Source organism: Chelonia mydas, chromosome 1 (genome assembly GCF_015237465.2).
Source record: "Chelonia mydas isolate rCheMyd1 chromosome 1, rCheMyd1.pri.v2, whole genome shotgun sequence".
Lineage (NCBI taxonomy): Eukaryota > Metazoa > Chordata > Testudines > Cheloniidae > Chelonia > Chelonia mydas.
This window is the reverse complement of record NC_057849.1, coordinates 258,495,130-258,518,869: the sequence shown is the minus strand read 5'-3', so window position 1 is coordinate 258,518,869 and position 23,740 is coordinate 258,495,130. Positions and strand designations below refer to the sequence as shown.

General features: G+C 49.3%; 1 protein-coding gene and 1 long non-coding RNA gene across 8 annotated transcripts in view; both read right to left on the bottom strand.

Annotated features, from left to right (window-relative positions):
- Positions 1 to 6,344, bottom strand: part of SEPTIN3 (septin 3) — a 39,308-nt gene extending 32,964 nt beyond the window's left edge. Inside the window, exons 1-4 of one of the 7 annotated variants that reach the window (XM_043544326.1) lie at positions 6,071 to 6,343; positions 5,328 to 5,555; positions 3,935 to 4,892; positions 531 to 721 (exon numbers count right to left, since the gene is read on the bottom strand). In XM_043544326.1, coding sequence (XP_043400261.1) covers positions 693 to 721; positions 3,935 to 4,865 — 960 coding nt within the window. In that variant the 5' untranslated portion in view covers positions 4,866 to 4,892; positions 5,328 to 5,555; positions 6,071 to 6,343 and the 3' untranslated portion in view covers positions 531 to 692. Of the gene's footprint in view, positions 1 to 523; positions 722 to 804; positions 4,893 to 5,159; positions 5,297 to 5,327; positions 5,556 to 6,070 lie in introns of those variants that run through there. The other 6 variants (XM_043544317.1, XM_043544328.1, XM_043544323.1 and 3 more) reach the window with 6 other exon arrangements.
- A 4,642-nt stretch (positions 6,345 to 10,986) lies between these two features.
- Positions 10,987 to 22,390, bottom strand: LOC119564107. Its single transcript, XR_005222986.2, has 3 exons — positions 22,096 to 22,390; positions 16,104 to 16,179; positions 10,987 to 15,579 (listed from the first exon to the last, which is right to left on the bottom strand). It is a non-coding gene; the product is annotated as an uncharacterized LOC119564107 (long non-coding RNA).
- Positions 22,391 to 23,740: the final 1,350 nt, after the last annotated feature.

The following is a 23,740-nucleotide window of genomic DNA, read 5'->3' as shown; positions in this document are numbered from 1 at the left end:
CTGTGCCACGAGGCAGCCTGGAAGAGTGCTCTGACCTGGGGCCCAGGAGTATGGGTTTCCAATCCCATATCAGCCTAAGGGCCCTCACCCGTGTCTGGGTTTCCTTGCCTGCCCACTGAGTCCCACTTGGATGCTTGGGGATTAGAACAGGACATTCCTATTGCCCAGAGCGCAACCATCTGCAATCGACAAGGGCCAAGCCAGCTACAAAGCAGCTTGTGGTTTCTCCCACCCCTGGACCAGCTGCTGGGGTTATTTCCCTCCTTCAGAGCAGCCTTGGTGACTGCTATTCACCGTCACCAGTACAACCGCCCCGCTCTCTCCTTGACACCAGAATTTTGCCATTGAGAGAAAAAGGCATGAAGAAAACGTTCTCTCTCATCTCTGCAGCACTGACAAGTCACCATTCTGTGCGTGTGCATGTGTAGGGAGCAATATGCCGGCAACATCAGGGGATCCCTCCGACATCCCTGAGCCCTGACCAAACCACGCGAGTGTGCAAGCATCAGCATGGACCACCTACCTTTGAACATGAATCTTTCTTTGTCTCTGAATATGCTCCTGAGTGGTGGCTTCCCCCGCACACACGCTTTTCTCTCCTGACACCGGTGCAGTGTGGCTGCCTCAGAGGTTCTGCTTTTCTCTCTCTCTTTCTCCTGCTCTCCCTTTTTTTCTCTCCTCCACTAGATGTTTCAGATAAGCAGGGATGCTGCTGCTGCTGCTGCCATGGTCATATCATGTGACCTGAATATTAAACATCCCTGCAAAATCTCCCCCACTCTCTCCCTCCCTCCCCTCCTTGGATCCAAAGCTTCATCCCAGCTGCTGCGAGACCCTGGCTGGATTGGTGGGCACGAGAGGGTGTGTTTGCTGCTGGGGATGGGAGGTGCTGTGATGAATGGATTAGCTGTGCCCTGAATATGTTCCCCCCCATTCCTTCCCTCCTCTCCTTCCCTATTCCCAGGTGGTTTTCACATGCTTCTGTCTTTGGAGCATCTCTAGCCACAGCCACTTGTTTATGCAGAGAGATTTAACCCTGCGGCGGGCTGCTGAAGGGGTTTCACAAAGAGAGGACTGAGAACAGGTTGGGAGATTTTAAGCATTTGGGGAGTGTCGGTCCCAAGGCCTGACTCCCATCTCACCTACACCAGGGACGATCAGGAGTCACTCTGTTGAAGCCAATCAGGCCTCCAGCTGGGGGGCTTTCAAAGCCTTTTGCCTAGAAAGTGGATGTCTGGTTGTTGGCCAGAGGCAGAGAGTGGGTCATCCTCTGTGGGGCGGGAGGGGAGAGAGAAGCAGTATCTGTAGGCCAATGCCTGTGTGTCAGTGAGGGCAAGGAGATGCATGTCTTTGTGTCACTGTGCATACACTGTCTCTCTCCAGGTGCCTATAGGCATCTGTGTCTGTCTGGGTCTTTGTGCACATGTCACTGTGAATATATGCATGTGGTTGAAGATGGGTATTTGCGTGGATGTGACTAGCGTGTATCTCTGTGAGGGATGCTGGGTCTGGCTCTCTGCTGTCTTCCTCCTGGTGTAATCCTGTGAAAAACTGGCCTGATTCTCTACTCTGCTGTGGTCTGTATGCTGCTCCAGTGATACACAAGGCCATACAGTGGCCAAAAACTGATACCCACTGCCCCCCGTTGGATTGGGTGTCAGCTGTTTGGCATACAGCTGGCAGAACAATTCTATGCCACCCTTTCTTGCAGCTTCTGATTCAAGGAAATGCCAGGGGCAGAGATGAAGTGGGAGGGAGCCTGAGAATACTGCTTGCCACTTACTCACAGCTGCAGGGCCATTGGCAGTCCAAATATGAGTTAGAATAACCCCAAGTCTGCTCTAGTTTACACCGGGGGCTACACAGGTGCTTGGACAGAGTCATAGGGTGTGCCTGCACACTAGCACCCCCTCGTGGCCAACCATAGTGCTGTAGGCACACCCATGCCTCAGTTTCCCCTCATCCAGTTTTTCTGTCTCTCCCCGGGATTCACATGGTTCTGCCCTTGGGCTGTGCCATTCTCAGAGTTCAGTCCCTTTCTGGGGAAACAAAAATCCAAACAAAAGTCCCAAACAAACAAAAGGGTCTTGGGCATCCTCTTGGGCTCCTCTTCACCCCACCGTCTGGCTCCGCTCCCCGTCCCTTCTGAGTTACCTTTAAGTCTCGCTGGCTCTGGGATACAGCCCTGACTCCCAGCCTCCTTCCCTAGAGTCTTCTTCTCAATCTCAGCCCCTTTGAGCAACTTTTCACTCTTCCCTGCTCTGTACCTAGGCACTGACTCCAAGGCCAGGCTACTACAGACCTTATAGACCCTGCCACAGGAGCCCAACTTACTCCCTATGGTTCCTCCAGAGGGAATTTTCTCTGCAATTTTTTTAAGCCTAGGTGTTTAAGGCAGTCACCCAACCCCAATTAGTCCAGCCCCCTTAGGCTGGTAGGCAGATAGTTAAGGCACAGATGGGGCTCTTTGAACAGGCCTGGCTGGCCCAGGCTTCTTGTCCCTTAAAGGAGCAGCCCACCTGTCACAAAGAGTATCAGGAAATTCAAAGGTGGCTTTGCTCTGTACTGTGGCCCTGTGACCAGCACAGGGATGGAGGAGCATAGCCCCAGGCCAGGGAGTGCAAAGTGGATTTAAAACACTATCAGATCAGAAGGGCAGCACTGTACACTGACTGTGCCCAGCAGCAAACAGCTGCACAAGAATCAGGCCTCTAGTGTCTGCCAAATAGTGGCCCAAGAGAGGGAATTTAGAGGCCAACTGCAAATCCAATCTCTAAATTCCACTTTCGGGATATGATGCCTGTCTGTCTATTTTTGATGCACCTGGCAACACAGTATCTAGGCACCACAGACAAGATTAAGAAAACCAATGTCCATCTGGCAGGGCCGTACCCTCCGTTCCTCCCATGATCTGTGCCACTTTCTTACGTGGGATTATCCTGCTGTTTATCTGCCAGGGAAACACTGCCAAGCTGCTCTGCCATCACCATGCCTGGGCGGGGATAGTCTGCTCAAAGAGAGATGTTTGAAATCTGGCCATGAAGGCTCATCCTGATCTCCGGTAGCACAGAATTCCACAGCGGAGGGCGTTCCACTGAGAATGCCCCAGACCTCACCTGGGGCTTCATCAGGTACAATGTCTCCATCAGTCGCAGCTGTCTTGATGTGGTGAGACAGGAATCTGAGATAGTAAGGGCCTAAAACCCTGTGAGGACTACAGAGCATTCTCCTGTTTGGCTAAAGGGGGCATTCAGCACTTTGCCACCTAAAAAGAATCAACTGTATTTTCACTCCACGTTCCCCCCCACACACAGTCACAATGGCTGAGATCCTGTGCTGTTGCAACTTCCCAGTCTATGCGATCTGGGGAGAGGGCAGGGCTGGCCCATGGGGATGCCAGTCAGGGCTGGCAGGGTTAGTTCTTTTGTGAGGTTTTTGAAAACCTCCTTTTTAAAAAATGTAAAAAGAAAAAAGAAAATTAGATGCCACTTTCTATTAAGGGAACATTCAGACGTTGCTTAAAAACAATTGCTTGCAAGATTAGATAACCATCTAGAATAACTTCTTCTGATGTGTTATTAACCATCTAGTACACACAGTACAGATGTGTCTGCACCATGCTCACAACATCTATTAATCATCTAGTAACCCTTTATATACTTTTATAAATGATGAACTCTTAAGATTATGAAGTGTGACTGAAAATGCGAAGGAGGAAAATTGCCATCCCCACCCCCGGTTGATGGAATGCTCCACCAGGACTATCTGGTAGCTGGGACTTCACCACATGAAACAGAATGATGGGAGAATGGGACCCCATGCAAGATGAAACCTCAGGGCTAAACCCTGATGCCTGTTTCTACCTCCATTCATCAGCGTGTTTCAGGACAAGACCCCAAACTCAACCCAGTCCAGCTGCCCTCTTTGGACTTACATGCTGGCCCAGCTGTGTCCATCACAGGAGACATCATGGTATCTGCTGCAGAGAGTTGGCCCCCCAGAGCTAGCCCCTCAGCACACAGCTCAGGAATGGGACTTGACATATTCCCACACCCAAGTGGCCCTTGGAGAATTCCCATGCCAAGTGGGTCATTGTATCTCTTGGTAGCCACGTGGTCCTCTTGACCAGCTGCTGTCATGGATGAGTTCATGGGATGTTTTCCCTTGACTTGGGGATGTGACAGAGGAGAAGCATGGGTAGCACGGGCCGAGCCCCTCTGGAAATCTGGACCTGAGGGAAGCAATGCGGTGGGCATCTCTGACCCTGGATATGCAGCACTGATTTGCTCATCATGCCAGGTATTTGTTTGTTCTTCCATGCAGCCAAGAGGCACTCTTGTGGGCAAGGCTTGTACTCCAGGTAACGGCTGCAGATTCGACAAGGGCAGTTCCCCTCCTGGTGCTTCCTTCCCCAGTGGACAGTGGAGCTCTCTCCTTGCAGAGGCTGGTGGGAGCAGTTGCCGATCAGGTGGAGGTGCACAGCCGCTCCGGCGGAGGGTAAATGAGATGGAGCTCAGCTTCCGTGGTGCCAAACCATTGGCAGTAGTCCACGGAAGGGACCTGGATGAATGGGGAAGAGGGCACAGGATGGGCAGCCCGGGCCTACTCAGCTCCCTTGGGCCTGCAAGCTTAGAGTTAGGCCTGGCACTTACTCTCCCCTTTGCAAGTGGAATCTGCCTTGCGGAGTCCTGGCTGAAGGAGTCAGGGTGGGTTTCCTTTCTCAGCTTGGGGCTGAGAGGCACCGGCCCCCCACCTCCCACCGGCCGGGCCGATAAACCTGGGATGCGACTGGGGCTGGAGCAGGCTCCCAGGGTTGGAATACATCTGCGGACCCTGTGAGGGGAAGGAGCGAAGTCCTTGTCCATCCTAAACTCTTGGCACCTTTATGCTTCCTAAAGAAACAAATTCAAAGGGAGCATCAGTCTTCAGCTACAAGGCTTAGTGCTGGCAGAAGGGCTTGGACTGGCTGGGCAGCGACATTACAGGTTTCCCCATGTGCTGTCCTCTGCCAGTGTTCCTCAGCCCTGGCAGATAGCAAATATAAGAGCTGTCAAGCAGCCTCAAGCCACATGTTTCTGGGCATACACTAATCCCCAGCTGGGACCAGGAAGAATTTCCCCCACACCCTCCATAACTGTACCATGGGGAGGAAGTGTTACCTTGCCTTTCTCTGCAGTGTCCTGCATCCTGGATACTGATCAGGTGCAGCAGTTCTTAGGTCAAGTCAAAATCAGCTCAAGGAAGGCTCAGATTTGCCCAGCCCTTTGTCCTCCTCATCTGATTCTCAGAGGAGAGTCAGATAATGAGAGGGAAATTTAAGAGCTTACCTGGCTCTTGGAGCGCAGCAACTGAGGGTAGACTGTCAGCTGGGACCAAGCAGCTGATGTCCCAGATCCCTCAGCTGGTGAAAGGAATATTCCACATTTCTGAGAGGGGGCAGCTGTGACCAAATCTCCCACAGACTGTGTTGGATCCGGCTAGGAAGTTTTAACCACATCAGTGCTTAGCAGGAGCGTTGATCAAAAGATGTTCAGATCTCCTGGCTTCTGTCCTGGCTGACAAAGCCACAGAAAATGCATCAGAGCCCTTCCTCCTGCCAACCATCCTTCCTGATCTCTCTCTCCATTGTAGGAAGTTTTTCCCGGCTTTGTTAAAAGTAAGTGGGAGAGAAAGAGACTTGGAGAGCTCGGGGTGGAACACAGCTGGTCCCAACAGCAAGAGGGAGTGGGCAGAGAGTGAATGAGAGCACTCATAAAAAGCCATGCTAGAAACTGAAAAACAAGGACAAGGGAATCAAAAGAGCCTTGAGGCACATGGGAATATTCATGGCTGACATTTCAACATAGAATCTTTCATCTCTAGGACTGCAAAGCACTGTCCAGCCTAGATACACAGGTTTTGTTCACCTACTCACTTCTGGGGAGCAGCAGTTAGAGTAGATTGAAACAGGAAGGGGAGCTCCAGTCAAGAAGGAGAGGGAGTAGTCAGGGGCTGCTGCTCCACCAAGACAAAGAGAGAAGGGGGAGCTGTGTTTTGCCCTATATCTCTCCCACCCAACATTCTCTCTTACCTTAACCTCTACTGGGGAGGAATGTTGCAGACATTCTGAGCCAGCAACTCTGCATGACAATTTGAGGATAACCATGTTCACCTGACACCAAAGGAAGATTTTTAGACCAGCAGAATGCACTGATCAAAGTTAGAATATACCTGGGAGGTCAGGGTTAACACCTCAATCTTGCAGATTTTGCCATAGGATCTTTAAAGAGAATGAGTGCTTCAGTGCCTCGGTTTTATATCTCATCTGAAAAACAGCACCTCCTTCAACACAGCATCCCCTAGCAACACACCGGGACATTGCAAATATACTACCTAAGATTGAACTATGTCACCTGCTGAGTTCCTGGCATTTCCTGCAGCCCCTGGATTTTCCTTGGGGATTTTCTCACCAATTTAGCACCGCCCAGCCCTGCTTAATCTATGAACTATTACACAATCTTAAGCCAAGGTGCCACGGTTCTCTTCCCTGATTCAAGCCAAGCTCTAGCAAGGACACTGAGACTCTTAATCTTGGTTCTGGATCTCCCAATGCCCTTTTTGGCTGTGGGTTTCTCAATCTTCACTCTGGTTGTGGAGATTAACATAATGGTGTGTGAATCTGAGAAAGATGTTTGGAAGGGAACATGCAAGTGTCTGGATTCCCCTCCATTCTCTACCATCCTGCTTTTGTACTGAATGGTGAGACTTTTGCTTCCATCTGGTTTGTCAACATTCCTGAAAACTCCCACCAATTTCCTCCAAAGTCAGGAGCTGTGCAAGGGACTGGCAAAGCATGAGGCGGGGTAGGTCAGGACGGAGGTGCACTGGCAGAGCTGTGTGAACTGGGGCTCCCCAGGACTGGAGTAACATGAGATGAAGCAGGACCATGAGAAGGGCCAGAACTGGGTGTTTACAAAGAGATGCATCGCCAGGGCTGTGAGGGCTGGGCACTGGATTGATGAGAAGGGGAGCTGTCGGATTCGCGTGTATTGTTGGGGGATCCTGAGACTGGAATAGCAGTGAGTGCAGCTGGTTGGGTTACAAGTGCCCTAGCAGCCCTGTACAGAGGGTGCTTTTAAATATATTCCCTATCAATGTGTATAAGCCTCTTCCTGTTATGCTTTGCCCTTGTTTGGTTTTCTGGGTCCCTTTGGCTTGGCTTCTCTCTTCAAGCAGTGTGCCTTGCCTGAGTCTAGCTTCAAAGCCTCGGCTGAGCATCCTGGACCACCTCCAGCCTCTGACCTACTTACGGTAACTGGGAGTAACCCCCATCATCATCATCCCCTCCCCTACCCACATCCAGCATTGACAGGATACAAGAGCAGCAGGGGGTGGAACAATGAACTGTTTGTGGAGGGCCTGAAAGGCTTGAAATCTTAGCATTACAGCCATTCCTGCCCTGTGACCCTAGCACATTCTTGCATCCCTAACCCTGCATTTCTGGCCAAGGCTGAGTCCATCCACATGGCATAATCAGAGGTGTGGATTCCGCAGAGACAGGTGAAATTATCAAAACATGCTGCACTTCTATGTATCGATACAATAACCTCTATACTCCATGTATTACTGAGATGGCACACTATGATCATTTTTATTAAAGGAACAATTTTGTGAACATTTTCAGTTGTTTCTGTTGCACACGGGTCAAAACAGAACAAAATGTATTTTATGTATTTATTTAGTAAAAATATTTTTGAAAAGTTTTAAATGTTCAAGATTTTAAATTTTTGTTTTTTTTTCCTTTTCTGGGTTTTAAAAAGGGTATCTTTTCATGAATAAATACAATTTTCAACCATATTTTATTAATTGTTATTATTGTGGCACCTCTAATCCAGAAGGGTCCCAAAGTGTTTTATCAATGATATATACAAAAATCATGCATTCCCCCTACCAGTGCAACCAGGGCTGGGGTGCAACCTAACAGCTATTTATCAACAACATAATAGGTATTTTAGAAGGGGATGTGAAGAATAACTTTTCTATCTGAAAAACAACAAGGAGTCTGGTGGCCCCTTAAAGACTAACAGATTTATTTGAGCATAAGCTTTCTGCCTGGGGGTTATTGTAGGTGAGCAGAATGTAATTACCCACATTGGAATTTGGCTAGAGTATCTGAGCTAGTAACACTTTCCTTATGAAAAGTGCCAAGTATTTTGGAGCTTGATTCCATGTCTCCATGGAAATACAGCACTTCCAGCAGCACAGCACCCCTGGGAGCCTGCTGCAGCATTGGTTCAGTGCTACCTGCTGAATCATCAGCACCTTTGTTAGTCTCATCCTAATATTGGCCACTCCCAGCCTTACTTCACTGGTGCAATTGCGGCTTGTTGCATTGGTACAACTGCAGGCCCTTTTTAAATGCAGTCTTTTTATTTCATCTTTTGTGTTCCATAAAGTCAACCCAGAAGACAAAACAAAGCAAGATACATAGAAAAATAGAAACAAAAAGGAAAGAAAATAAAGAGGCAAAAGTATGCCATGGCAACCCAGTCGTATAGTCAGACTGACCCTTCTGAATAGATTGACCAACAATCTAAAGCTATGGTGATTTGGAATTCCTGCAGGCTGTTTTTATGACAAATACTCCAACACAAGAGAAGTTTTAGATCCCTGGACCAGGATTCAGCACATGGAAATAAGGAGAGAAATGTACTCCTTGTAGTGTAACCAATTACCAACTGTAATGGTGATAACTGGATTGCTAGTTATTGAATGCCTGGATTTACATTAAACCAGCATCTGCAGAGGTAGGGGCAGAGAGAAAATATTAACAAGCACTGGTTTTCTAAGTGAATATTATGTTGATTAATTTCTATGGTCCTATGAGAAAAAATTTGAGATGGAAAGAGAACTATTAGATAACCTAGTCCAGTGGTTTTCAAACCGTGGGTCATGACCCAGCACTGGGTCCCAGCAGCTCTGGTCAGCACCGCCGACTAGGCGGTTAAAAGTCCCGTTTGCAGTGCTGCCTGGCTAAGGCAGGCTAGGTCCTACCTATTCTGACTCTGTGCTGCACCCCGGAAGTGGCAAGCAGCAGGTCTGGCTCCTAGGCTGCCCCCACCGCAAGCACTGGCTCCACACTCCCATTGGCCCGTTCCCGGCCAATGGGAGCTGGGGGGGCAGTGTATGCAGGTGAGAGCCGCACAGAGCTGCTTGCATGCCTCCGCCTAGGAGCCGGACCTGCTGCTGGCTGCTTCCAGGGCGCAGCACCGGTCCCAGGACAGGCAGGAAGGCTGCGTTAGCACCCACCCTGCGCCGCTGACCAGGAGCTAGTCAAGGTAAGGCCATGCCCCAACCCCGAGCCTCAATCCCCTGCCCCAGCCCTGAGCCCCCCCCCAACCTGGAGCCCCTTCCTGCACCCCAAACCCCTCATCCCTGGCCCAACTCCATAGCCTGCCCTCCCAGCCCAGAACCCTGCCCTCCTCCTGCACCCCAACCCCAGCCCTGAGCCCCCCCAAACCTGGAGCCCCCTCCTGCACCGCAAAACCCCTCATCCCCAACCCCACCCCAGAGCCTGAACCCCCAGCCCAGAGCCCTGACCCCCTCCCGCACTCCAACTTCCTGCCCCAGCCTAGAGGCCCCTCCCAAACCCTAAACTCCTCATTCCTGGCCCCATTCCACAGCCCTCACCCCCGCACCCCAATCCTGTGCCCCAGCCCTGAGCCCCTCCCACAACCCAAACCTCTCTGCCCCAGCTCCATTGGGTCGCGGTCATCAACAATTTTATTCAACTAGATCACCAGAAAAAAAGTTTGAAAATCACTGATCTAGTCCACCCCTCTCTTGTGGCCAGTGCAGCATTATTTCCAGTGCTATCATTTCTTTCTCTAGTGCTTTTTCCAGTTTAGTTATAAATGTTCCAAGCACTGAGGCTATCCCCCTTCCCTTGAGAGGATCATCCACAATTGGCTCTCTCTCACTGGGAGGAAATATTTCCTGACAGTCAGCAATTTTCCTTCTGCTTAATTACGCCCAGATATACTCAAACCATCCATTACTGAAACGATTGAGATAAAGAATTGGCCTGCATTAACTACAAACATCCTTACCTGATGTCTTGAGCGGGCTGTGACTGCCTGATGTTAGAGGAGAGATTACAGCTTTCTTTTCTTTCTCCCTCAGGAATATTGTTCAAATATTGTTGCCACCTGTCAATTACCACTGGAGACACCTGTTCTAGGAGCTAGTACATTAAGAATGGCTACAATATTGTGACATCAAGGCCACAGGTCAACTCTGAGATGCAATTGCACAGTCAAGAAAATTACCTTTCCGATGACATGGCACAGCCATCAACTAATCCTACCAGCCTAGAGGATGAAAATGAGATGTTAAGTGACTTGTCCAAGGCCACACAGGAAGTCAGAGGTAGGAATCTTCCAATTCCCTGTCCCATACTTTAGCCTCTTATATCATCTATGCCTCTCATACCTGCTTAGTTAACTGGGATGCTCAGTTATATGGGTTCTCTGCTCCTGCCTCAGGCACATATCTTCACCATTAGCATCATTGGGAGATGTGCAAATGGTGACAGCGGCAAAGATGAAGGACTGAATTCTACCAGTTCCCACATCTGAAGTCATGGGAGAATGATAATGAGGGATTCAAAACACCTACTCTGAGTGATCCCTGCTCCGAGCTCGATGGATGAAAGTCTCCCTTGTGCAAGGGGCCAGTACAAAGCCTATGCACCACTTAAGTCCCTCTTAAGGCCCATAGGGGCTTAAGTGGTGCATAGGCCTTGTACTGAAGGAAGGTCAAAAAATATCACGAAGATCCCTGCTAACAGACCTCTAAGACAGAGGGTAGGGAAACATTCCCCCTGCACTCCAATTCCTTCATATTTGGTAACCTGTTTAATCCCAGAGAGAATAAAAAACACCCCAAAATATGATGATAAAAAATAAACCTCAAGGACAATAAAGCACCAGAAAACTCATGTCTCTATACATATTTTATTACATACACTTATTATATAGACTTTTGACTCGAATGAGAATAAAGTACAAAGTAACAGTGGAAAACACCTGACTGTTAATGCTAATTTCATCAGGACCAGACAGTGCAAAACACACGGTGCAAAAAAACATCAAACAGAGCTTTGGAGCTTGTGTTTATTTTAGCTCTTAGGCTAAAGGTGGGGTGTTCACAGTACTGGTGTATCAGACAGATGAACAGAGAGAGGTATCATACAAGTTAAAGATGCAGATACTTGCTAGATCACACGTAGGCCATCCCCCTGCCCATGAAGGATTGTTCCCTAGAGTCTCCAAGGCCTTGTCCAGTCTAGCTTTAACAAGTCCCAAGTGACAGGGCTTCTACCAATTCCCTTGGGAGACTATTCCAAGATCTAATGGATCCCACTTGTTGGGAAATGTTTTCTCTTCAATTTCAGACAATTAATTTTCTTTCTGGTCAATTTCATCCAGTTAATCCAGGGCCTGGGAGAGGTGGGATTAAAACACTTGAGACTACACACAGAGAATGGCACAGAACAGGAAAGAGGCCCAGAGGATACAGAGAGAGAAATGACAGGCCAATTGGTCCAGCCCCTACTCCAGCAGGACTGTTTCCCAGAGAGTGGGGTCTACGGGGATTCCTTTGCGAGCCAGAATAGGCACACATAGATAGGGCTTCCCCCGCACACTGAAGGTGGGGGCTGTTCCAGACAGTCATTCTGCCTGCCACATCCCACGGAGCATTGGCACGAGACTCAATCACTCATTTCCTTTTTATTTTTTTTTTCTTTTGACTTAGTTTATGAAGGTGAGTGTTCTGCTGGTGAAATACAAGAGCGATTGTGGAGTTCATGCTGGTAACATTCCTGGAGACTGGAGTCCCTCCCACCTACACACACACACACACACAGAGTTGGAGCACAGTACACACACACACACACACACACACAGAGTTGGAGCACAGTACAAACTCCCCATCACTTCCTGACAACGTACATCCATCCAGGGCTGGAGGGATCGCCCATGGTGGAGAGGAGAGGTCAGTCTCTATGGTTCGGTCCTTCCTGACCCTTTCCGTAGGAACAGTTAGACCCATGACTGTAAGTGGGTGGTTGAACTGGCTCCCAGCCATCTCTGGAGGGCAGACTGCACCTGTGGGATGACTGCCATACACACAGTAATAGGGATTCTTTCATAGAGAGAGAAACTGGGAACACCAGAGAGAGAGAGAGAGATTTCCTTATCTTGAGTCTTTTCAAAACATGGAACCTCGGTCTTACGGGGATATTTTAATCTGTCCCTGACATCTCTGAGCTCCTGACCTCTAGTACAAAGGTTTTTATTGCTACCCCATTGATCAACCTGGGGTCCATTTGCATTGGTGGCCTAGCCACCATGTTACAATAGTCAAGGCCCAAGAAGCAGTTCTCTGAGTTGAACTCAGAGACTATGGCTTTATTATTTTGAGTGACCTTTGGACAATAGATATTGTCAATGTAATTGAGGGCTGCCATTTATCTGTATTCATACTGAGGAACAAAATCATTACCGGATGATACGGTGATGCTGCACTGTGACATTTGCACCTTCACAGCCTTGATTCAGCAAGGTACTGAAGCATGTAGGACAGAGGTTCTCAAACTGGAGGTCGTGACTCCTTATGGGGTGGTGAGGTTATTACATGGGGGGTCGCGAGCTGTCAGCCTCTACCCCAAATCCCGCTTTGCCTCCAACATTTATAATGGTGTTAAATATATTTAAAAAGTATTAATTTATTAGGGGGGGTCGCACTCAGAGGTTTGCTATGTGAAAGGGGTCACCAGGACAAAAGTTTGAGAACCACTGATATAGGACAACTCCTGTGCGTACATTTAGGCACATGCTTCAGTACCTTGCTGAACCAGGGCCCATGTTATGATATCTGCATCAAGATCACCATGTTCCAGTCTGAATGTAGGGACTCAACTGTCTCACATTGACAGACCCAAGAAGGTCCCACCAGTTGGGACCTTGGTGTTGGTGATGATGCCTCATCTGACCAGGGCAGATGAAATGGCCAATAAAGGCCAACGACATTTGCCGGGTGCTGAGGACAGTTTCCATTTGTACCACAGCCATCACTGCTAACATAAACGTTATTCCCCAAGCAACCCCCAATGACAAGTCACCCGCTTAAATCGACATAATATGTTCTCCATCCTTCATTCGGTAATGGATGAAAAAGCTCTGTCATCAGTTTCCAGTGAAAATTATCACTGGCTTCACAACTCTCATCCTAGGGACTATATATGTTGTGAGCTGATCCAGGAGCCACGATGGGGGAGGAGCCTGTCTGCACCCCTGCGTCTAATGGCTCTTGCTGCACACTGGAGCCATCAGGGAGCGCGGCACTGAACCAGCACCAAGAGCTGTCTGATGGTATGGAATGTACTGAAGTATGTACAAAACAGCAGCACTTTGTGTATGGTATGGAATGTACAGACATGTGCACAATAGGGCAGCAGGGACTGTGTTACAATGGTACAGAATGTACAGAAGGGTGGCCGATAGGGCAACAATGGCAAATATGCAGCAGGGTATATCAAAAGGTGGCCATGGCTGTGCTGCACTGGTATGGAATGCACTGACAGTGGTACTGTATGGAATGTAGATAACTGGGCATGATTGGTCAAGACTGGAGTTTTATAATATATTACGTATAGAAATGAGGACAATGGGGTATTAGGGACATGTTAGCATAGAAAGTGAGGAACAGCCAGGGTCACGATGGATCAGCAGAGATACAAAGCACCATGGAACAGGAGCCAGTGTCTTACTAGAGTTCTAAGCAGGTGTGGCACAGTAGTACCTGCTGGGGAATACCTCATGTCCTAGGCTCTGAGTTGGGCCAGTGTTATCAGCTACGATTTGCACGCTATTCGCAATGAAGAAAAAGGTGCTGGATTCCCACTCTCCCATGGAGTCACATTTTCTTACAGTACTTTGTTAGCAAATCAGCCCTAGGGAAGCATGGAGGAAAGTGCAAAAACAGTGTACATATACACATTATATGCTACACAGGTGGGATCTAGAAAGCACAGTCATTAGTAGTGCCCCATCTCCACCTGTCTGGCTCAGCATCCCTTACCGGAGATTCACAGTGAAGGGTTCTCCAAGGAGCATTTCACAGTTTTCAGTGTGGATGACAGTCAAGAGGGTGCAGCACCAGAACTGATGCACTAAGGGATCCATTTCAAAAAATGCTGTAGGACAGAGGACTGTACGAGTGCAAGTCTACTCATAATAAAGGACCCTCGATCCCTGGGTCATGGACAGGTGAAGAAGATCCAACGTCTAGTAATGATAAATCCAGAGCCCTGGGTCAAGGAGAGGTGCAAGACATTTCCTGGCAGGATCCACACAGACCTCCTTAACTGAAAATTGCGTGCAAGAATTTAGTGCTCATGGAAGTTGGTCCTGCTTTGAGCAGGGGGTTGGACTAGATGACCTCCTGAAGTCTCTTCCAACCCTAATCTTCTATGATTCTATAAAAGTACCAGATTGACAGCCCTGGAGACTGAAGTCCTCTATCCCCCAAACAGGTACAACATGGGCACCAATAAAGCAATCTTTACTCCCATTGCCCGTCCTGTGTGTCTCACTCCTGAGCTAGGAAAATCACCTCTAGGGGTGAGTAGGGAATTCACTCTCCATGGCTCATTCAATCCGTGGCATCTCTAATGAGACTCCCAGCACAGATGGCAATTCAGTGGCATTGGTGATTTCTGTGATGTGCACAGTTGTCCATGAAGAACTGGACTGAAAGCCACCAAATTCATTTTACGTAAGTCACCAAAGAGTCATTTGATGATAACACCTTTCAGATCCTAGCAAATTGGGCTAGATTTAAACCAGTGACCTAACAGTAAAAGGATCTATGTCCCATATCAAGTCTATTTGTTATCATCTGGTGCCCATAAGAATTTTTTTAAAAGGTAATGTATAGGTGCAGGTATCCTCTAAGGGATAATGAATAACAGAGACCTTTACCTTTGGTGGATCTAAAAATCCAGGCCATGGAGTGGTGCAGGAGATCCTTTGCTGAGTAATGAGTATCTTGTCTAGGGTAGACCTGAAAGCCTTGAGTTAACAGAGGAGCACAAACCTTGCTTCAGAAATGGAGAAGAAGAAGGAAAAAAAGAGGTAACCCTGGTGATTAAGAGAGACCTGTGTTGCAAAGAGTGAAACTACCCTTCTTCAGTCACCAGACAGTAGAAGATTCTCTCCTGAGTGCGGAGAAACGTGCATCCAGACCAAACCTTGTTAGCCAGGGCCCACCCAGAAAAGGCTCTGTTTGGGTGTTTTTCTAGAAACACCCCACACGCAGAATACTAGACCTCAGGCACCCCAAAGGCAAGGTTATCCCGTATCATCAGTGTTTTCCGAAGATCTCGTTCCATGATCGGCCTTTGCGTCCGCCACTTGTGGGCCTCCTGTAGGCCCGGCTCAAAGTAGTATATGCAAGCTCCGAAGCCCACCAAGATGAGAATGGAGATCATCAGATACACTGGCACAAACCAATCCAAGAAGTGGGGCATGGCTGCTGGAGAAGGGGGAGGGAAACAGATGTAGATGGATTAAGGTGAGTGACAACATGAAACTGATCAGACATAAGGAGACGTGTAGAGATTACCTAACTAAAAGGACCCAGGCCACTCCATCTTCATTTACAGTCCTCCTGCATCCAGTTTAGAACATAGCTTTGCCCTATTTTAATGCCTAGTCCTGCCCTTTAGTACCCTGCTTTGCCCCAGTTTGGCACTCTACTTTGTAAGGTTCAGCACCAATTATGCCCCACTCTGCCCTGGTCAAGCACCATCTTTGCCCCCAGATTGCACTGGGATGTTCTCTAGTCTCCCAGTGTGTACAAACAAAGGCATTCAGACTGCAATGGTTGGGGGGGTTGGATTTTTTTTTAAAATTCTCATTAACATATTCATGTTTTTAACTTCTGCTTTTCATTTGATTCGGTCTCTGACTTCAGATCATTTGCTGGCTGCAATGCATCTAAACTGACGTGAAATGTTCATAGAATGGGCCTAAAAAGTGGGCCTAAAAGTGACTTACCTTGAACAGCTGATTTTTCTTATCCGACTTCACTCTTGGGTTGCTTGTGATGTTCCCTTTTCAAACCAATATACCCCTAAGAAAGACAAAACAAGAAGCACTCAACTTACCCAGACACAAAACCCATCACCACTGGCATTAACTATCTGCCTTGTTAGTCTCAACAGAGAGGCCAAGAGCTGAATGGGTTATAGAGACCAAAATCTCCCAGAGTTGCTACATTCACATCAGAGATGAGGCACTTGGCAAAAGAGGGTGGGGAAGTTTGCATGGCTGCTGCTTGTACTATGTCTGATCTGTAAGGCTGTGATTTAGTCACGGAGTCCGTGACTTCCAAAGACCTCTGTGACTTCAGCCAGCACCGGCTGGGAACTGCAGGGTCCTCTGCCGCCTGTGGAGGCTGGGAATCGTGGGGTACCCCGGCTGCCCCAAGTCGGTTGGCACCGCTCACCACTCCCAGCTGCCATGGTAGCAGGGGGGACCCCCACTGCTCCTGGACACCGTTCCCGCCTGTGGGAGGCGGCAAGGGAGATCCCTGCCGCTCCCAGCCGCCGCGGGCGGCAGGAGACCATCACTGCTCCTGGCTGCCGCTGGTGGCCAGAGGACTCCCGCTTCTCCCGGCTGCCATGTGTGGCAGGGGTACTCCTGGAACTCTCTGCCTCCGTGGGTGACAGGGGGGACACATGGAGCTCCCAGCCACCACAAGCAGCAGGGGGGAACCCCCAGAGCTCCCTGTGGCCACGGGAAGCCAGGTGGACCCCCACAGCTCCCAGCCGGAGTGGGAGGGAGGGAGGAGCCCCGCAGCTTGGAGCCGCAAACGGAGGGGGACCCTGGAGCTCCAAGCCTCCTGGAGCTCCCAGCTCACTCCCCAGGGACAGGTCATGGGCTTCCTTTAATTTTGCATTATTGTCCGTGACTTTTACTAAAAATATCCATGACAAAAATCTTAACCTTACTGACCCATTCTCCAGCACTATAATTCCTGCAACTGTCACCATTCATAGCACAAAGCATTTTACAAACGGTAACAAATCCATTCCCAGGGGCCCCCTGCAAGGCAAGAAAGTATTAGTCTCCCTATTTAAAGCAAATTTATAGAGAGGTGATTTGGTCAAGATCACACAGGACATGTGTCAGAGCCAGGGACAGAACCATCTTTTTGGACTCCCAGTCCCCTCCTCTTACCAAAACACTGTCCTAAGTGTTTTGCAAGCAGGGGTAAAATAAGGAGACCAAATTCAGCCCTTTCCCAAGCAGGACCAACCCCCACCGAAGACAGCAGGGATTGTACCTGCACGTGCCAGCTCTGCATTTTGTGCAGGGGATTTTTGGTTTAATTTTCATTTCTGATCACCATACATTTTGGTGACCAAAACAAAAATCCTCAAGCACAAGAGAAGAGGCTTGGAAAGCAAGACAAGCACAGAAAGCATCTGCAGTTAGGCAGAGGTCACAATGGAGACCTATTTAGGGTTGGATTTTCAAAAGCACTCAGCATTGCCCTAACTCTTCTCCCTCTAAAGTCAATGGTAAAATGACCATTGACTTCAACAGGAGTAGAATTAGGCCAATGTTGAGCACTTGAAAATGACACTGTGACAGATACTGCAGTATCTTTGGGGGCCACTGTATTACATTTATGAATGGTTTATGTAAGACTGTGTTCCACTCCATGGGGGAAGGTTACCACAGTTTCTCCTGAAGCTAAAAACAGTGGGAGTGATTAAGGCAAGTCATTGAGTCTAAACAGCTCTGCAGGGGTACCACTCCCTGGAATGGTTTGCATATACTCGTTCAAGCTGTGTTTTCTAGGGACTAGCAGACCAAGGGTTTTTGTTATAAGACGATGATCTTGAACTGACACAGGGCCTTCTTTCAGATCCAGCAAACAGACAGGACCTTTTGTCCAAGAGTTGGAAACACTTTGGCCAACTAGGGCCCCTTAAAACTGATGGGTGACTCTTGGTATGTTTAGTGTGTGTTTAAATCTGTTTATTATTTTCTTATGTTTCCTCTGTACTGCTTTTATTTCAAGAATAATTGTGCTTGCTTAGAAATAACTATGTGGTAACTTGCTACTGCTGGCTACACACTGGTGGTAATCCTCAGAGACTGCTCAGGTTCCAGCCGTCAGGCAGACTGGCTTGCTGGGAATATCACAGCGTAAAGCAGGAAGCTGTGCAGCCTTAAATCCCCCAATCAGATGGGAGTGGACGAGGATTCCTGCCAGAGACAGTTGATGGCTGAAGACCTGACTGGGCACTCCTGGAGTGGACCACACAGCAGAGAATACAGGTGCAGTCACCTTTAAACTGTGACAGTCACATTGAAGAGAGAGTCTGATTATTTTTTGGGGCTTACCACTACACTATTAGCTGCTTATCTCTGTCCCACTCCTTGGGCCTTTCCAGGATTGGTCGGGGGGGGGGGGGGGGAGGGGGGAGATTTGCCACACTAACTTCTGCTGCTACTACTGCCCATCTATCTCTGGCCCACCCCTACCTCCAAACCAGGTGAGACACATTATCCTCTCTCCCCAGCCAATAATATTCTTATATCATATATCTGTCCTATGGGCAAAGCAGATGTATGTCATGCCCCTGTGATACTATGTTGCAGCATGATTGTACGGCAAAGGAACGTAATACTTGGAGACACCAAATGATACTCTTATCTTGTTCTGTGTACCAAATCCAGGAAGTTAGCAGTCAAACCTTCCCAACATCCACCCTAACTGATAAGTGGATGGGAATCACTCCTTCTCTTGTGCTGTTCCACAATTTCCCTTTAAATTTCTCTCTCTAGATGTATTAATACACGAAGGGCAGTATATTTAACAGCAGATGGTGTGTCATTGCTACTGGGATCTCAAGGAGTTTCTGAAAATCCCTTAGGGATATCCCAAAATTGCTGGCTCAGCTGGATCTGACTGCCAGTCACCCAGGAATATACCTAATTAAAATATCATATAGCATAAAATTAACTAAGGCAAATGCCTTCTTAAGGATGAGGAGACTGTGAGAAAATGAAATGTGAAGGGTGTAAACAGTAAGCAGGGAGAGAAATTATTAAGGATGATCCAGGAATATGGCAAAGAGCAATAGGAAGTATCTCAGCAAAGGGGAAATTTAAGATGGAGATCAATACACCTTTTTGTAACAGGGATATCTGCAGTATTAGACTATAGCACCATTTCCCAAGCAAAGTGATGAAAACCCCTCACTCAGTTATTATTCAAAACTGGACAATGCCCTGGAAAATGTGCTGTAGTGAACAATTCTGCATAAACCACAGTGGAGGAATGGACAGGATGTGACCTGACAGATTGCTTCCATCTCTGATTTCTATGACATGTTGAGGGTTTTAGCTAATTTGGTACCATACTGACTGATTTCATACAGTTCTTGTTGATTTTTTATACTGGAGCAATCAATCAAATCAAATTTGCATAAGAGTGCATATGTGGGACTGCTTTTCCCCTACTTAACCTGTCAGCTCATTTCGCTCAGCTACCAAGATTCCCCCCACCCCGCTAGTGCAGAGCAAGTCAGCAGGAAGTATAAGAGTGAACATGATGTTCATTTCAACCCTATGAATCACATTTTTTATCACCTCAGATTCACAGGACTAGATATCAAACCACCAGTGATTCTCACTCACATGCACGGGGATAAACAACAAACTGTCAGATCTGAGACTGGGAAGGAATCTCCCTTCTCCAGTCTTATTCACATGGATCTTGGAAGGTTTCAGAGTAGCAGCCGTGTTAGTCTGTATCCGCAAAAAGAAAAGGAGGACTTGTGGCACCTTAGAGACTAACAAATTTATTTGAGCATAAGCTTTCGTGAGCTACAGCTCACTTCATCGGATGCATTTGATGAAGTGAGCTTTAGCTCACGAAAGCTTATGCTCAAATAAATTTGTTAGTCTCTAAGGTGCCACAAGTACTCCTTTTTTTAGGGATCTTGGAAGTTTATCCATCTTCTAAAGCCTTGAGGGGGAGGGATCAGGTGGGTTTATCCTACATGCTGAGGGATGCACTCATGGATTTCAGTTCTACCTGTCTTTTTTGGTCATGTTCCTACAACTCAACATTTCTGCAACCTCCCTGGCATCTCCATTTCCTTGTCAAGTCCTTGAGCATTTTTTCCCCTTTCTCTCACTTGATTGCCAGCTCCCATCTCGTCATGTCCACTATCCTCTTCACGGAGCCTCTCAACATCCCCCTTAATCATCTAGAGGGGGGGAACCTTTCAGTGACAGGAGGTATGACTTCCTCCTCATACCCTGGAATTAAACAGGTAGTCTCTACCTCAGCTTCATTTCTGGACATCTTTTATAAATAACTTTAACCACCACCACCACCCCCCACACACATTGGGATAACAGTAGTTTTGTGTGGAAAGCGGGGAAATGTACATCTAAGAATGGGATGTCATTCATCCCAGTCTTGTAATGAAGAGTGGCAGAGAGAAAAGTGGTGGAAAAGGAACCAGTCCCCCATGTCAGGAAACACCGATCAGGTTGGGATTTGAAATATGGCAGAAGATCCTTCAATCTAGATGCCTGTTTATCCATTCTCTATCAGTAGCACCTACTTCTTCAAAGGCTGATTATGCCAGTGAAATTTCCATATTACCCATGCACAACAAATGACCCTACATTCTTCACCTTGGCACTTACTGAGCTATCTGAGTGGGGACCAAAGCTGCCAGGATCAACTTCCAAAGGCATCAGAGGAAATTACATAAAGCCCTGGCTAATGTAATGGATGCCTGAAGTGACACCAATGGGGAGAGGGAGGGAAAATGAACAGGTAACTAACTACTGCTAAGCTACCACAGGTGGTGGGGGAAAGGCTGATTTTATGAGTAATTTCCCTCCCACATTTCATCCACTTTCAAAATCTGAAAGTGAAGTTATAGTCCAAAAAGTGACAGTAAAAACTATACCGTGAGTTCTATACTTATACTCCCACTGTGACCTGCAGATTCCCATCTACCATCAGCTCACCAGCCAAAAGATGATTTTTCTATCTGCTTCCAACTGAAACTCCACCTTGGCTTTGCCAGTCCCTCTACTCCCCCTGCCTTCAACATCCCAAATGAAGGAGTTTGCAATCAGATCTTGGCTGGACATACTGTGGCAGATACGTGAAGCATATTAGAACCCACCTCGCTCTCCGACACTGATACACCAGCTCTGCAGTCAGCTCTTGTTTTGGCCAGTGAAATGAGCAGATTTGACTGGAAGACCCCGAGAGCAGATATTCGGACTAGAGAAGGTGTCGGTTTTACACAGTGGGTCTGCTGACCTTAACCCCACTGTGCTAATATTTTCAGTGATTTTTTTCCCACTGTTCGGTTCATGCCTTTTTAAAGGTGAAAAAAAGTCATCTACATCTGAGCTGAGGTTTCAGTTAACTAAGTTCAAGGGGACCCCTCTCCTCCTTTAAAAAACCCATGATGCACCCCACACTCAACACCTCCCTGCAGCAGCGCCTCTTCAGATTGACCATTTGTGCTGGACACCAGGCTGGCTGGAGGTGTTGTGGAAATAGCTATGATGGCATATTGGGCCTTCCAGGAATTTGAGCACCAGTCCCAAGTGACTGAGCAAAAACCACTTGGGCAGGAGACGGGGAGCAGGGAACCGCAGAGAGCTTGCAAGGGCTGCCCGACACCTGCCAGTGAGCCTCCTTCCACTGGCCAAGTGAAGGAGGGCTACTGAGACACACAGAGGGCTGGATCACCAGGGGCCCTGGCCGGGGCACGGATGTTCAGCAGCGGGATTCTTCCCCTGCTAGGTCTGGGAGGGAAGATGTCGAGCTGTGGCTCCGAGACAGAAACCCGAGTCCATCCCGCCGCAGCGCGCCCGTCGGGTGCTGCTGGGGACGCCCGGACACAGAGGGGCTCCAGCCAAGCCTGGGACGGCGCTGGCCCGGGGGCGCAGCTCGCCCGCCCCGCCTGGGGGTCCGGCACGCGCCACCTACCGGGCTGCACGAGCGTGGGTCGCGCGGGGGCTTCGGGCAGCGGGCGGACGATCCTCCGGTCCTCGAGACTCCGGGGGCGCCCCTCGCGCGTGACGCCGCTGCGCGTGACAGGACCAAAGGGAGAGAGGGACGGGGGGGCAGGACAAGCGGAGCAGAGCGCGTGAGAGAGCCGCGCGCCGGCCCCCTGCGGCTACCCCTTGTCCATCAACCTGCGAGGCACCCCGCCGGCCCTGGCCCCGCGCACGGGCGGGGCGAAACCTTCCCGGACCAATGGAAGCGGCGCGGAGGCCTGGATGTGCTGTTGCCATACCAACAAGGCGGGGAGCGCTTCAGCGCACGTGGTACAGAGCGAGCCGGGATCCGCGCGGGGCCGGGGGCCGTCTCACGAGGACCCAGCAGGGAGACTCTGTGCGGGCCGGCGGGCTGCGGCTGGGGCGATCGGCTTGTTTGTGACCTGCCCGACTGTGAGCCAGCGGCGAGCCAGGGGGAGGGGCTGGGTGGGCTGGGCTGCACGGGAGGGCGGCAGCGCTTGGGGGAAGCTGGGCACAGGGGTGGTGGGAAGGGCTGGCGGCTGGGATGCAAGGCCGGGACTCAGGAGCTCTTTTTCCCGCCCCCCATGGTGGTCTGAGAATGGGGGGCGGGTGGAGCTCCCCCCTTAGTGCAGCTTAACCCCGGGCTCTGCATCTTCTGCATGCCCCAGCGGAGCCCTGAGACCCCCGTCCCTTCCCACGGCAGGGGCCAAGACTCGCCCCCATCCAAAGGAGTCCAGAACAATGCCCCATCGGCTGGAGAAGAGCCGCACTGGCCGAATGCCCGCCCGAATCGATCCGGAGGAGTCCTGGGCCTGCTCAAGCCCCGAGCCTTCCCCTCCTATATACGAAGGTCCCCTGGGCCAGCTACAGCCAACCCCTGCATCGCCTCCTCAGACACCAAGCCGATGCAGGGTAAAGCCTCTTAGCGCTGTGATGTTTCACTCAGTGATGGGCTGCTCAGCACCTTCTTTCTCTCACAACCTTTTCTTTCTACCCTCCCCTTCCACACTTCACACGCTCCTCAAAGTCACGCTATCACAAACTCACCCAAGGCCCCTTTGGCTTTCAGAGCGCCTCTTGAGGGCCGCAGCTTCTCAGGCCCGTAGAGCCTTCCTTTCAACACGCAGTGGCCACAGCTATTTCTCAAGTCCCGCCATTACTGTCACAGTTAAAATCATAACAAAAGGAAAAAAGACAAGAGCCCAGCCTGCTGCCTGTCTGCTTTTCTCTCTTCCTGGCCCCTTGACCAGCTGCCACCCTGTTTGGTTGGGCAATTGTCCTTATGCCTTTGGCCAGAGTATTTCCCTTTGCGGCTCCAAAACATCTCCCACGTGCAGGTCTTGAAGCCGGGCCCAGTGGCGGAAGGCGATGTAGAAGCAGGCGGGGTGGCCTTGCAGGCTAATTGTCTCTTTGGAGGTGAAAATCCACACTGCAGGGGTGTGAACCGAAGTCGCCATAAAAGGAGGAGGCAAGGCATGTGCTCGCCAGGCCAGGCATTTTTTTCTCCCCATTCAAAAGGAATGGCCCTTCCTGTTGGGGAATCGAACCACAGTCTCCCGCGTGACAGGTGGGGATACTCACCACTATACTAACGAGGAATGGGGCAGGGCTAT